The 12,165-nt window shown below is 44.4% G+C and overlaps 1 protein-coding gene across 1 annotated transcript in view; it reads right to left on the bottom strand.

Annotated features, from left to right (window-relative positions):
- Window positions 1-12,165, bottom strand: part of MYO5C (myosin VC) — a 117,776-nt gene that overhangs the window by 49,263 nt on the left and 56,348 nt on the right. Inside the window, exons 15-21 of the mRNA XM_070377906.1 lie at window positions 10,524-10,658; window positions 9,576-9,673; window positions 7,892-7,978; window positions 7,323-7,434; window positions 4,085-4,296; window positions 1,447-1,612; window positions 62-208 (exon numbers count right to left, since the gene is read on the bottom strand). Coding sequence (XP_070234007.1) covers window positions 62-208; window positions 1,447-1,612; window positions 4,085-4,296; window positions 7,323-7,434; window positions 7,892-7,978; window positions 9,576-9,673; window positions 10,524-10,658 — 957 coding nt within the window. The remainder of the gene's footprint in view (window positions 1-61; window positions 209-1,446; window positions 1,613-4,084; window positions 4,297-7,322; window positions 7,435-7,891; window positions 7,979-9,575; window positions 9,674-10,523; window positions 10,659-12,165) is intronic.

Below are 12,165 nucleotides of genomic sequence, written 5' to 3' on the forward strand. Positions count from 1 at the left end.
CTGGAACTAAAATAAATCTGTTAGAAAGAGTAAATATGAAGGATGCATAATGAACACTTACCTGGTCTTCTAACTTTTTCTGCAAACGCTGAACTCTGTAAGTGAGCTGAATGTTGAGCACGAATCGTCGGATATTCTGAAATCTGCGTCTGGCCAGCCATGCCCGGGCATATTTCTGCAGGATCACAGCCTTGTGTTCCTTCAGCATCTTTAAAAGAAGATTTTGGGAAATGCAAAATGGGTCTCCACTGTAACTACCAGAATACTCCTACAGGGTGAAATACTAATTTTTTGTAGTCAACCCACACAATTCTGTTTACCTATTTTTTTTCAGATTTTTAAAAATTGAACTCTAGTTTACTTACAATGTTGTATGAGTTTCAAGTGTACCGCACAGTGATTCAGCTATACCTATATATATATTCTTTCTCAGATTTTTTCACTATAGGTTATTACAAGATATAGTTCCCTGTGTATACTCTGTGTATAGTCTTTGTAGTTTATCTGTTTTATATATAGTAGTGCATATATGTTAATCCCAAAGTCTTAATTTTTCTACTCCCCTCCCACTATCCTCTTGGTAACTAACCCTATGTTTGTTTTCGATGTCTGCGAGTCTATTTCTGTTCTGTAAATAAGTTCATTTGCATCATTTTAAAAGATTCCACATATAAGTGATGGCATATGATATTTGTCTTTCTCTGATTTACTTCACTTACTATGATAATTTCAAGCCTCAACCATGTTGCTGCAAATGACATTATTTCACACTTTTTTAATGGCCAAATAACATTCCGGTGTGTATGTGGTATGTATGTACCACATCTTGTTTATCCATTCATCTGTGAATAGACATTGAGGTTGTTTCCAGGTCCTGGCTACTGTAAACAGCACTGCTATGAACATAGGGGTGGGTGGATCTTTTCAAATTAGAATCTGTTCTAGATATATGCCCAGGAGCAGGATTGCAGGATCATATGGTAATTTTATTTTTAGCTTTTTAAGCAACCTCCATATGTTCTGCATAGTGGCTACACCAATTTACATTCCCATCAAAAATGTAGGAGTGCTCCCTTTTTTCCATAACCTTTCCAGCGTTTATTATTAGTAGATTTTTTGATGATGGCCAATCTGACTGGTGTGAGATGCTACCTCACTGTAGTTCTGACTTGCATTTCTCTAAATAATTAGTGATGCTGAGAATCTTTCATGTGCCTCTTGGCCATCTGCATGTCTTCTTTGGAGAAATGTCTATTTAGGTCTTCTGCCCATTTTTTGACTGGGTTATGTTTAGTAGTATAAGCTATTTGTATATTTTGGAAATTAATCCTTTGTTGGTAGCATTACTTGCAGATATTTTCTCCTACCTAGACTTTGGAAACAATAACCAAATCCTGGCTGCAGCAGACACATATGAACAGACATTCATATCCCAGAAAGCCACACCTTTTGATACCTCCTCCTTGCCAGGAATCCTCGGGTGTAGGCCTGGATGGTGATAGTGGCCACACGAATCAGCTGGTACAAGTTGCGGACGAGATACGCTCGACAGTACTTCTGAATGACAATGGCTGCCCATGCTTCTTTTAAGGCAGTGGCAGTAACAGCTTTCCTTGGTTAAAAAGAATGCAGAGTAAACCTGTTGCCAATGGGGCACTGACTTCCACCCCAGAGCAACCAGCTTGCACAATACTTCTTAACTGAGGCATATTCCAAAGTTCTGCAAATTATGCATTTAACGTTGGAATGGTTTACGCTAATGTCTAGTCAAGATCAGTGTTATTACTTCTTCTTTCCATCCTGATTCGAACATGGATCTGTTCCAGGAATGAGGCACCACAGGGGAACTATCCTACTCTTCACATTCAGGCCGATCACCCCACCATCACTCACATACCCACAGAGGCTGTGACAACACAACTGTGCTTTGGCTTTGCGCTTGCTCATTCATCTAGTCATTCATGTGGGAGATCATGCTGGCACCTCCAGATCAGGGGTTTAAAAACTATGGCCTTGGGGCCACAGCTGCACCTTCCCACCTGCTATTGTCACATTTTGTTGTAACATAGTCACACTTATTATTTACATATAGCCCATGGCTGATTTCATGCTACAAAGGTAGAGTTTAATAGTTGTGAGAGAAACCACAAGACCCCCAAAAGCCCAAACATTTGGCCCTTACAGAAAAAGTTTGTCAACTCCTATATGATGGCCTGGAGGTGAGGAGAAAGTTCTTACCTGCAGAGTTTACAACCTCATAAAACAGACTTAGAAATGGTCAAGTGGGATAAGAAGAAAAATAAAATTACTACTAAAAGATCTGTAAGAGAGATCTTACTGAACTATCATTCTGCTTGGGAAGAACTGACATGTCAGCCAGGCTTGACAGAAAAGTAGGATTTCTGAAGACAGTAAAGGCTGGAAAAGGCATTTCAGACTAAGGGACAGGTGAAGACATGGAGGCCTAGCAGTGCCTGAAACATTCAGAAAAAGAGAATTTGTTTGGAGTTGCCAGAATATAAGATACATGGAGAAAACTGGTAGTTAGTGAGGTGAGAAAAAATAGATGGGGACTGTTTGTTATCAAAATATGTACTTACTGAACATGTACTATGTGCCACTCACTGTGCTGGGTCCTAGATATGGATGCAGAGGCAACCAGGCAAGTATCATCCCTGTCCTCTCAGAGTGTCTGTGCTTATGGCTCCATCCAAGCCATGGGGACCCATGAGTACCAGGTCAAAGGCTGAGTGCCCTTCTCTGGGAAACAGGGGCCACTGCAAGCATGAGAGGCAGGAGCAGGGGCTCTCTGAGGCGCTGCTTTAGAAGTCAGGAAGGAGAGGCAGCGGGTAGAGGGCTGTGCTATAGAGTGAAACACAAATGATAATGAAGGCTCCATGCAGGGCAGGGGTGTGGAATGAAATAAGCAGGACAGACACAGGAGGCAAATGGAGGAAGCATGAGTTTGGGGAAGACAGTAACTCTGGACTTTCCTGCCCTGGGGACTCCTGCAATTAACTGAAACCAGAGGCTTGAGAGGGAAAGCGAGACTGACTGTAAGTGTATGTAAGATGGTTGCCTAGGGGAGCGTGGGTCAGGAGGTAGGGGCAGGGTGGTGGAATGGCAAGCCCAGTTTGGGGTGGGCTGAGATGAAGGCTGTGGTGTGTCAGTCACGTGGAGGAGCCCAGATACTGCTGGAGGTCAGGCATAAGGCTCAGGATGAGGGAACCTGAGCTACACAGCCTATCTTTAAAAACCTGGCTCTCCTACTACCGTCACAGCAAGGGAAGGAGGAAGGCTGGGCAGACACGGAGATGCTCACAGTGCCATCGAGGAAGGATGCTCGTCTCGCTGGCCATCCCAGGACGGCCTCTTGGGAGCGCTCACAGAGGGGTGGGATGGCTGTGTCCTCCACTCGGGCAGCCCTACCCAGGGGACTCATTGCTTGTGGGCAGAGCCTTGCCACGATCTCTCAGGCGTGGTCTGGCCCCACTACCTGCAAGTTAGGTTGGTCAGTGGTGTCCTTATTCAGAAGCTTCACTTGGACCCTGATCACCCTTAGGCATTTTCAGTTCCCAAGGACTAGCGGCTCAGCCTCTCTACCTGGTCTCACCAGGAATTCTGGCCCTCTTCAGCAACACCCTGATCGGGGCTTTCTCTCATCAAGGTCTTGGTTGCCACCTCTGCCATGTGGGGACAGTACGCAGAGTCAGCGCCACCTGCCCCCAAGGACACACCCGTCTGCTCTTGAGGCTCACAGCCACCTGTGTACCCACACACACATCTGCACCTGGGTCCTGGGAGAAAAGAGGCCCTGGGGGTGATAGGGAAGAAAGTCGTACAGTTGCTCAAGTTTTCTTGATTCCAATTCCGAGGGTAAAGAATCTGCCTGCAATGCAGGAGACCCAGGTTTGATCCCTGGGTCTGGCAGATCTGGAGAAGGGAATAGCTATCCAATTTCCAATTGCCTGAAGAATTCCATGGACAGAGGAGCCTGGCAAGCTACAGATCATGGGGTCTCAATGAGTTGGACATGACTGAGCGACTAACACGTACCCAATTTTCACTCCTGGTTTCAACATACCTCATGGTTTTCTGACCCCGGAAGTACTGCTGGATGATCAGGGCCGCTTGTCTCTCTCTGAGGAATTTTTTTCTCTGGAGCCAGCCACGGACGTGCTTTTGTATCGCAATACAACCCTGCCTCAGTTTATCCAACCGGAGTTTTTCTAAATAAGCCACTTGCCCTGCTCTGAAGAAAATTTTGGTTTTACCAAACTGGTACTGATTAGAATCCTGGAAGAGAAAAATGACATAATCAGAACAAACTGTCAAATTTTCTACAGTATTTGGAAAAGATGTTTAGAGATCCAAACACACCACCCATATTGTTATTTTGACATCTCTGTTCTTTGACATAAAGAGGAAAACTGATTGTGACCTGGAAGTTTATGTTTTGCCTTTTTTGTTTAAAGACTCTTCGGAAGAAGAAGTGGACAGGAGGGTGAGGGTTGTGTCTGTGGGGTGAGGGTGAGAGGGGATGTTTGTATTGTGGGTGATTTTCAACTGGGCTGCTGGGGAGCTCCAGCCACTTATAGGTGGTTTTCACAGAAGGGCAGAGGTGCCTGGAAAGGCTTCATTTCTGTCTTCATTTGGCGTCTCTTCATCAATCTTCCAACAAAACGAGAGAAGAGTCTCTACATGGACATCGCCAGAAGGCCAACACCGAAATCAGACTGATTTTTGCAGCCAAAGATGGAGAAGCTCTATACAGTCAGCAAAAACAAGACCAGGAGCTGACTGTGGCTCAGATCATGAACTCCTTATTGCCAAATTCAGACTAAAGTTGAAGAAAATGGTGAAAACACTAGACCATTCAGGTATGACCTAAATCAAATCCCTTATGACTATACACTGGAAGAAATAGATTTAAGGGACTAGATCTGATAGACAGACTGCCTGATGAACTATGGACAGAGGTTCGTGACATTGTACAGGAGACAGGGATTAAGACCATCGCCATGAAAAAGAAATGCAAAAAAGCAAAATGGCTGTCTGGGGAGGCCTTACAAATAGCTGTGAAAAGAAGAGAAGCAAAGGAGAAAAGCAAAGATATATCCATTTGAATGCAGAGTTCCAAAGAATGGCAAGAAGAGATAAGAAAGCCTTCCTCAGTGATCACTGCAAAGAAATAGAGGAAAACAATAGAATGGGAAAGACTAGAGATCTCTTCAAGAAAATTAGAGATACTAAGGGAACATTTCATGCAAAGATGGGCTTGATAAAGGACAGAAATGGTATGGACCTAACAGAAGCAGATGATATTAAAAACAGGTGGCAAGAATACACAGAAGAACTGTACAAAAAAGATCTTCATGACCCAGATAATCACGATGGTGTGATCACTGACCTAGAGCCAGACATCCTGGAATGTGAAGTCAAGTGGGCCTTAGAAAGCATCACTACGAACAAAGCTAGTGGAGGTGATGGAATTCCAGTTGAGCTATTCCTAATTCTGAAAGATGATGCTGTGAAAGTGCTGCACTCAATATGCCAGCAAATTTGGAAAACTTAGCAGTGGCCACAGGACTGCAAAAGGTCAGTTTTCATTCCAATCCCAAAGAAAGGCAATGCCAAAGAATGCTCAAACTACCACACAATTGCACTCATCTCACATGCTAGCAAAGTAATGCTCAAAATTCTCCAAGCCAGACTTCAGCAATACATGAACCGTGAACTTCCAGATATTTAAGCTGGTCTTAGAAAAGACAGAGGAACCAGAGATCAAATTTTCAACATCTGGTGGATCATCAAAAAAGCAAGAGAGTTCCAGAAAAACATCTAATTCTGCTTTATTGACTACGCCAAAGCCTTTGACTGTGTGGATCACAATAAACTGTGGAAAATTCTGAAAGAGATGGGAATACCAGACCACCTAATCTGCCTCTTGAGAAACCTCTATGCAGGTCAGGAAGCAACAGTTAGAACTGGACATGGAACAACAGATTGGTTCCAAATAGGAAAAGGAGTACATCAAGGCTGTATATTGTCACCCTGCTTATTTAACTTCTATGCAGAGTACATCATGAGAAACGCTGGGCTGGAGGAAGCACAAGCTGGAGTCAAGATTGCCGGGAGAAATATCAATAACCTCAGATATGCAGATGACACCACCCTTATGGCAGAAAGTGAAGAAGAACTAAAGAGCCTGTTGATGAAAGTGAAAGAGGAGAGTGAAAACGTTGGCTTAAAGCTCAACATTCAGAAAACAAAGATCATGGCATCTGGTCCCATCATTTCACGGCAAATAGATGGGGAAACAGTGGAAACAGTGTCAGACTTTATTTTTTGGGGCTCCAAAATCACTGCAAATGGTGACTGCAGCCATGAAATTAAAAGACGTTTACTCCTTGGAAGGAAAGTTATGACCAACCTAGATAGCATATTGAAAAGCAGAGACATTGCTTTGTCAACAAAGGTCCGTCTAGTCAAGGCTATGGTTTTTCCAGTGGTCATGTATGGATGTGAGAGTTGGAGTATAAAGAAAGCTGAGCACCAAAGAATTGATGCTTTTGAACTGTGGTGTTGGAGAAGACTCTTGAGACTCCCTTGGACTGCAAGGAGATCTAACCAGTCCATCCTAAAGGAGATCAGTCCTGGGTATTCATTGGAAGGACTGATGATGAAGCTGAAACTCCAATACTTTGGCCACCTGATGCAAAGAGCTGACTCTTTGGAAAAGACCCTGCTGCTGGGAGGGATTGAGGGCAGGAGGAGGGGACGACAGAGGGTGAGATGGTTGGATGGCATCACCGACTCAATGGACTTGGGTTTGGGTAAACTCCAGGAGTTGGTGATGGACAGGGAGGCCTGGCATGTTGCAGTCCATTTTCAGGCACAACTGAGTGACTGAACTGCACTGGACACCACTCCTCTCCTGGCCATCAGAGCTACTTTCCCCATCTCTTTTCTGTCAAAACTCATGGCTTCAGCAACCTTCTAAATCCACACTGAGAGCCACGACCTGGCTTAATGACTATGTAGCTGAATGTGTAACATAAGTTAGGCCCACAGAAGTCGCTGGGTTGCAGGAGAGTCCAGCAGGACAGGAGGACTTGGTGGGGTAGGGGAGGGACCCTGAAGATGAGTCCTGCTGTTGGGAGATGATGCTCCATGAGTAAGTCTGCTCTGACCTCCTTAGCACACAGACACTCGGGCACATCTTCTTTCTTCCCAGGCATTCATGACATTTATGGCCCCAAGACACAGGCAAAGATGAGGCAAGTGCTTAGGAGCCCTTGATTCCAGGAAGGAGGACTGACCTGGATGAGCCGGTGTAAGACCAATTTGCACACTTCCTTCTTATCACTGAATGAAAGCTCCTGCTTGGTCATGAGGACCCCATAGCGGCTGTAGAACTCAATGTATGTCCACCTGGAAAACCAAGGCAGACCTGAGGAGGCAGGCTGGAGGAAAGCACATGCTGTCTGTGGACCCCACAGGCTTACTTGCCACTGTTTGGGGGCCTTGACCTTTGACCCAGAGATGCTGGGACACCGCCCAAGCCTCACCTGAGCACACTTGTGTGCTCCCCGGATGACTTCTGTTAATGCTCCACTTCAACAACTGTCTCCCCTGCCCACTCCAGACCGCTGTCCCAGGAGCCCTGGGGGGGTAGCAGGTGACCCTCACTAGGACAGATGGGGTGGTGGGTGGGGACAGTGGCCTCTGTCTACCATGCTGCCCGTCTATCACCCTCTCTGCCTTCCCACGGCATGGTGGGATATCTTATGGACAGATCTGCCGGAACACAAGGCAGTTCCTCCCTTGGTTCTCAGCACAGACCTGAAGTTGGGCACTCTTCCCCCCAAATGAGGAGCTGACAACATACCTAGAAGGGTAGCTCTGGGCACTAATGCGAATCGTTTCTAAGACGCCACAGGCTCGCAGCTGCTGAACAATTCTTTTGGAGTCAAACCTTAAGGACGATTTGATCATGTATTAAATCATCATAGTTGACAAACAGGCCCATAAACAGTGTAGCAGACCTGCCCCGACTGTGAGCTCCTGGGGACCAGGATCTGCCTGTCTGACCCCCAAACCCAGCAGATACTTGATAAATACGTGTTGGATGTCATTGAGGGTAGCACCTCTGTGGAACAGTTCAGAAGCCACACGGAGGACACGGAAAGGACCAGTTGATTGTTTCTTTTTTTTGGAGTTTCAAATCAGCTTTCTAAAGACTATCCAGTGTGAATTAATAGTTGAAGAATGTATGATATTTGAGAATAGTTCCAATTAAAAGTAAACTATTGAAATTTAGGTTATTAAAATAATAAATATGAAGCAGAATATATATACTTGCATAAATATATAACTTCTTTAATCTACCATTCTTCGTTATGATGGTATGCCATCACTTGGACTAAGAGGAATGTATTCCCTAGGTCTACATCCAAACTGTTGTTCTGTACTTACTACAATTTTGAACCACAACATTTTAAAAATATTTTATGTCTTGATAAAAAACTTTAAATTATTGTAAGAAAACAATTAATAAATAACCAACATTTAGGAGAAATAGATCACGGAAATCTGCTTCAGTTTTTAGATTCAAATGAATAAATGTTTAAAAGTTTTTGGTAGATACACAGTAACTTAATTCCAGTAATTTGACTTTCAAAATATTTACCTCAAACTAACTTTTTAACATCTGTTTTACTCTTTATAGTATGATCATTTAGAGGGCTCCAAAAAACCATATGCTAATCTTAACAGATGCAGAAAAGGCTTTCAACAAAATTCAACATTCATTTATTATAAAAATTCTCCAGAAAGTGGTAAAGAGGGAACCTACTTCCACATAATAAAGGCCCTGTATGATAAACCCCCAGCAAACATTATTCTCAACTGGGAAGAACTGAAAGCATCTCCTCTGGGAGCAGCTGATTCTGACCAAGATGGCAGGAGCAGCTTTGTGGGGAAACGACAACCAGAGTGAGAGAAACATCCAAGTTCCCCATCCTAGCACCTACACATTGCTATGTTCCCTGTACAAGACACTCCCCAGGTGGCCCTCTGGCCTAGGTCTGACCCTCTGAGGACCCCAGACACAGGACAGTGCAGCCCCTAAGGTGCCTCTCAGCTCGAGTCACCTAAGAGACCCTCTGTAACTTCTACTCGTGGGTTCGGGTCTTCCTCTTGGGGCCCCAGACAATAAGCCTAAGACCTCATGCCAGGTTTGAAGGCAAAACTTCAGACCCCTCTACAGCCTTTCTCCTGCAAACACATACAAATTCTCACCATCAAGGAAAATGTTCTGGCTTTCTCAGTTGCATAAGCCCTAGCCGTAGAATAATTCTTTCAATCTAGCCCCTTTGCTTAATCCCGGAGATGAGCCGGCTTAGCCAGAGGGGTTGAACTAATACTAGATGTAGAGGGCAGACTTGTTTTGAATCATTTAAAAACCCAGAAATAGTAAAGTTCTAGACAATTATAAGCAAATTCTCCAACATCATGACAGAGACGGCTTTCTCGGTGTTTGCCCCCACCCTCCTCTGTTGCAGAACACTTACTCAAAGGGCAGTTTCTCATCATTTGGCTTAATGCATCGGACATAGTGGGGAGTGGTGGCGTTGAGTGTCTCCATGAGCAAGTACAGAGAGCTGCGGAACTAGGAAACAAGGTCAGGCGACAAACATTGCCCTGAATATAATAACGCTTAGATGAAGGTTAAAAGAAAAAAGGGGCCTCTACTGTATAGCACAGGCAACTCTACTCAATGTCCCGTGGCAGTCTGGATGGGAGGGGAGTTTGGGGGAGAATGGATACATGTATATGTATGGCTGGGTCCCCTTGCTGTTCATCTGAAACTATCACAAGATTGTTAATCAGCCATACTCCAGTATAAAATAGAAAGTTAAAAAAAGAGGTTCAACCTTGATAAGTTACTCAAGAAGAGGAAAAATGAAATTCATGCATAAACATCTATTATGAAAGGTTTTAGTCTATGACTGGGTTTATCTCAGCATATCCTGCTGTTACGGACAGAGGAGTTCTCTGTCCAATACTCCCCAACAGCCAAGGGCTTAGTGAGGCAGGTTATTGTGCAAACATACAGTTTGCTCAGGTGTGTGTAGCCTTAGAGGTGGAGGCACCATGACGATGAACTACTACTCTTCTTTGCATTTATATTAGATTTGAAGAAGCCCAGTGCCAGTGTCCATGTCCATGGCTTCCTAGGTAATGCAATGGTAAAGAATCTGCGTGCCAGTGCGGGAGACATAAGAGACATGGGTTCGATCCCTGGGTCTGGAAGATCCCCAGGAGGAGGGTGTGGCAACCCACGCCAGTATTCTTGCCTGGAGAATCTCATGGAGAGAGGAGCCTAGCAGGCTATAGTCCAAAGGGTTACAAAGAATCAGATACAACTGAGCACAGCACAGTGTCCAGGCCCAGAATGGTCCCACCCAGCCCTGATCCTGCCCTCAGCCTGGCTGGGCCCTCAGCCACTCTCTGGGTACCTTGCTCCCCACGGTGCTCCGGAAATGCTTGTTGTTTGGCTTGATGACTGGCTTTGCAGATTTCACTGTGATTGCTGAACCAAATGGGGAAGAAGGAACTGGATTTTCTTGAAAAAAGTTGGCACAGAGATGAAACTAGGAAGAACAGAGAGGGTTTTAATGTCAAAAGTGTTTGCCCACAGTCCTCAGCTGGTATAATCGAGGAAAAGGTCAACATAATCCCAACCTGTCTAAACCAGTGGTGGGTAAAGTAACAATCCGGGCCAAATTTCAGTTCCACAAGGGGATCGCCCTCACTGGGGATGCCTGATGGTTTCTTTCCCAGGAATGAGAGCAGGAAGGAAACCATGTGAATATCTGTATGTGGGTATCGCTCCACCAGTCAGAAAACGAGATAATCTTCCTCCTTCTGTGCCTTGGCTCATGTTGCTTCTGCACTTGGAACCTCTTCCCTCCTAACCTCACATTCTCAGCCCCACAGATTTAACTGTTGTTCAGTCACTAAGTTGTGCTGGACTCTTTGTGACCACATGGACTGCAGCCTGCCAGGTTCCTCTGTCTTCCACCGTCTCCTAGAATTTGCTCAAATTCATGTCCAATGAGTTGGTGATGCTATCTAAACCCTACCCATTATTTAAGGTTCTATTATAATATTTTCAGCCCCACTCCCTTCAGAATACCTTTCCTGGTATCCCAGCATGTATTAATTCCAACTTCCTCTGAGTTATCTTAATCTTTAATCTGTACCTTTTTTTAAGAACTACTTTCTACTCTGCATCACTTTTTCCTTTAAATGCCTTATCTCTTAGAGAAGACCTTATGTTTTCTTCTTTTAAATCAGACATTGAGAATCTCCTCTGGGGGAGAATTCTTGCCTGATGTATCCTGTAGCCCCCATGGAACAAGTAAATGCGAAATTCCCAGGCCTCTGATAGCTTGTGGGTTTAGTGGAGAGACCCATCTGTGCTTCATGGCAATCTGAATCCCTCTTGAGGAATTCAGCATGCTGGACCCCAAGCTGGCCTGGGGTGAGTATACATACAATCGGTGAATTACGTCAACTAATTTGGTACACAAAATACAGACTATTTCTACATTGAATTCTCTGTCATAGATCAATTTTAATAACTGAAGTTTCCATGGCCTGTGATTTATTTATGACCATTAGGGGAAGTGCTCAGGCTTATTTAGGAAACTGTCAAAACACCTGAGCATTAACAAAGGACAAGGGACCTTCAAAAACAAGGAAAATAAGTATGATAATCAAATCTTCACAAAAAATGAAGGACTGTGGATGAAACATCCTTATTCTCAAACTTTAAGAATTTGAGTTCTTAAAATTCTTAAATTGAGAAAAATGTTTAAGGAGGAAAAGAAAAAGCCAGAAGTTACTCTTACGGTGACACTTCAGCACATGGTACCATGGATTCAAGGAGCCCACGTTCGCAGAGCAGCATCCTGCCTTGCTTTGGTTTCCTTGAGCACTTACTTAGCACTGCCTTCCACGAATTGCTCTCATCTGGGAGGTAGGTTGCTCCCTGTGCGATGTGAGCTCCTTGAGGTCAGGAACCCTATCTGTCTTGTTTACTGCTGTTTCCCCAGAGTCTAGGACCGTGCTTGGTGTATGGTAGGTGCCCTATAA

This window comes from Bos mutus, chromosome 10, assembly GCF_027580195.1.
Source record: "Bos mutus isolate GX-2022 chromosome 10, NWIPB_WYAK_1.1, whole genome shotgun sequence".
In the NCBI taxonomy this organism is placed as follows: Eukaryota; Metazoa; Chordata; class Mammalia; order Artiodactyla; family Bovidae; genus Bos; species Bos mutus.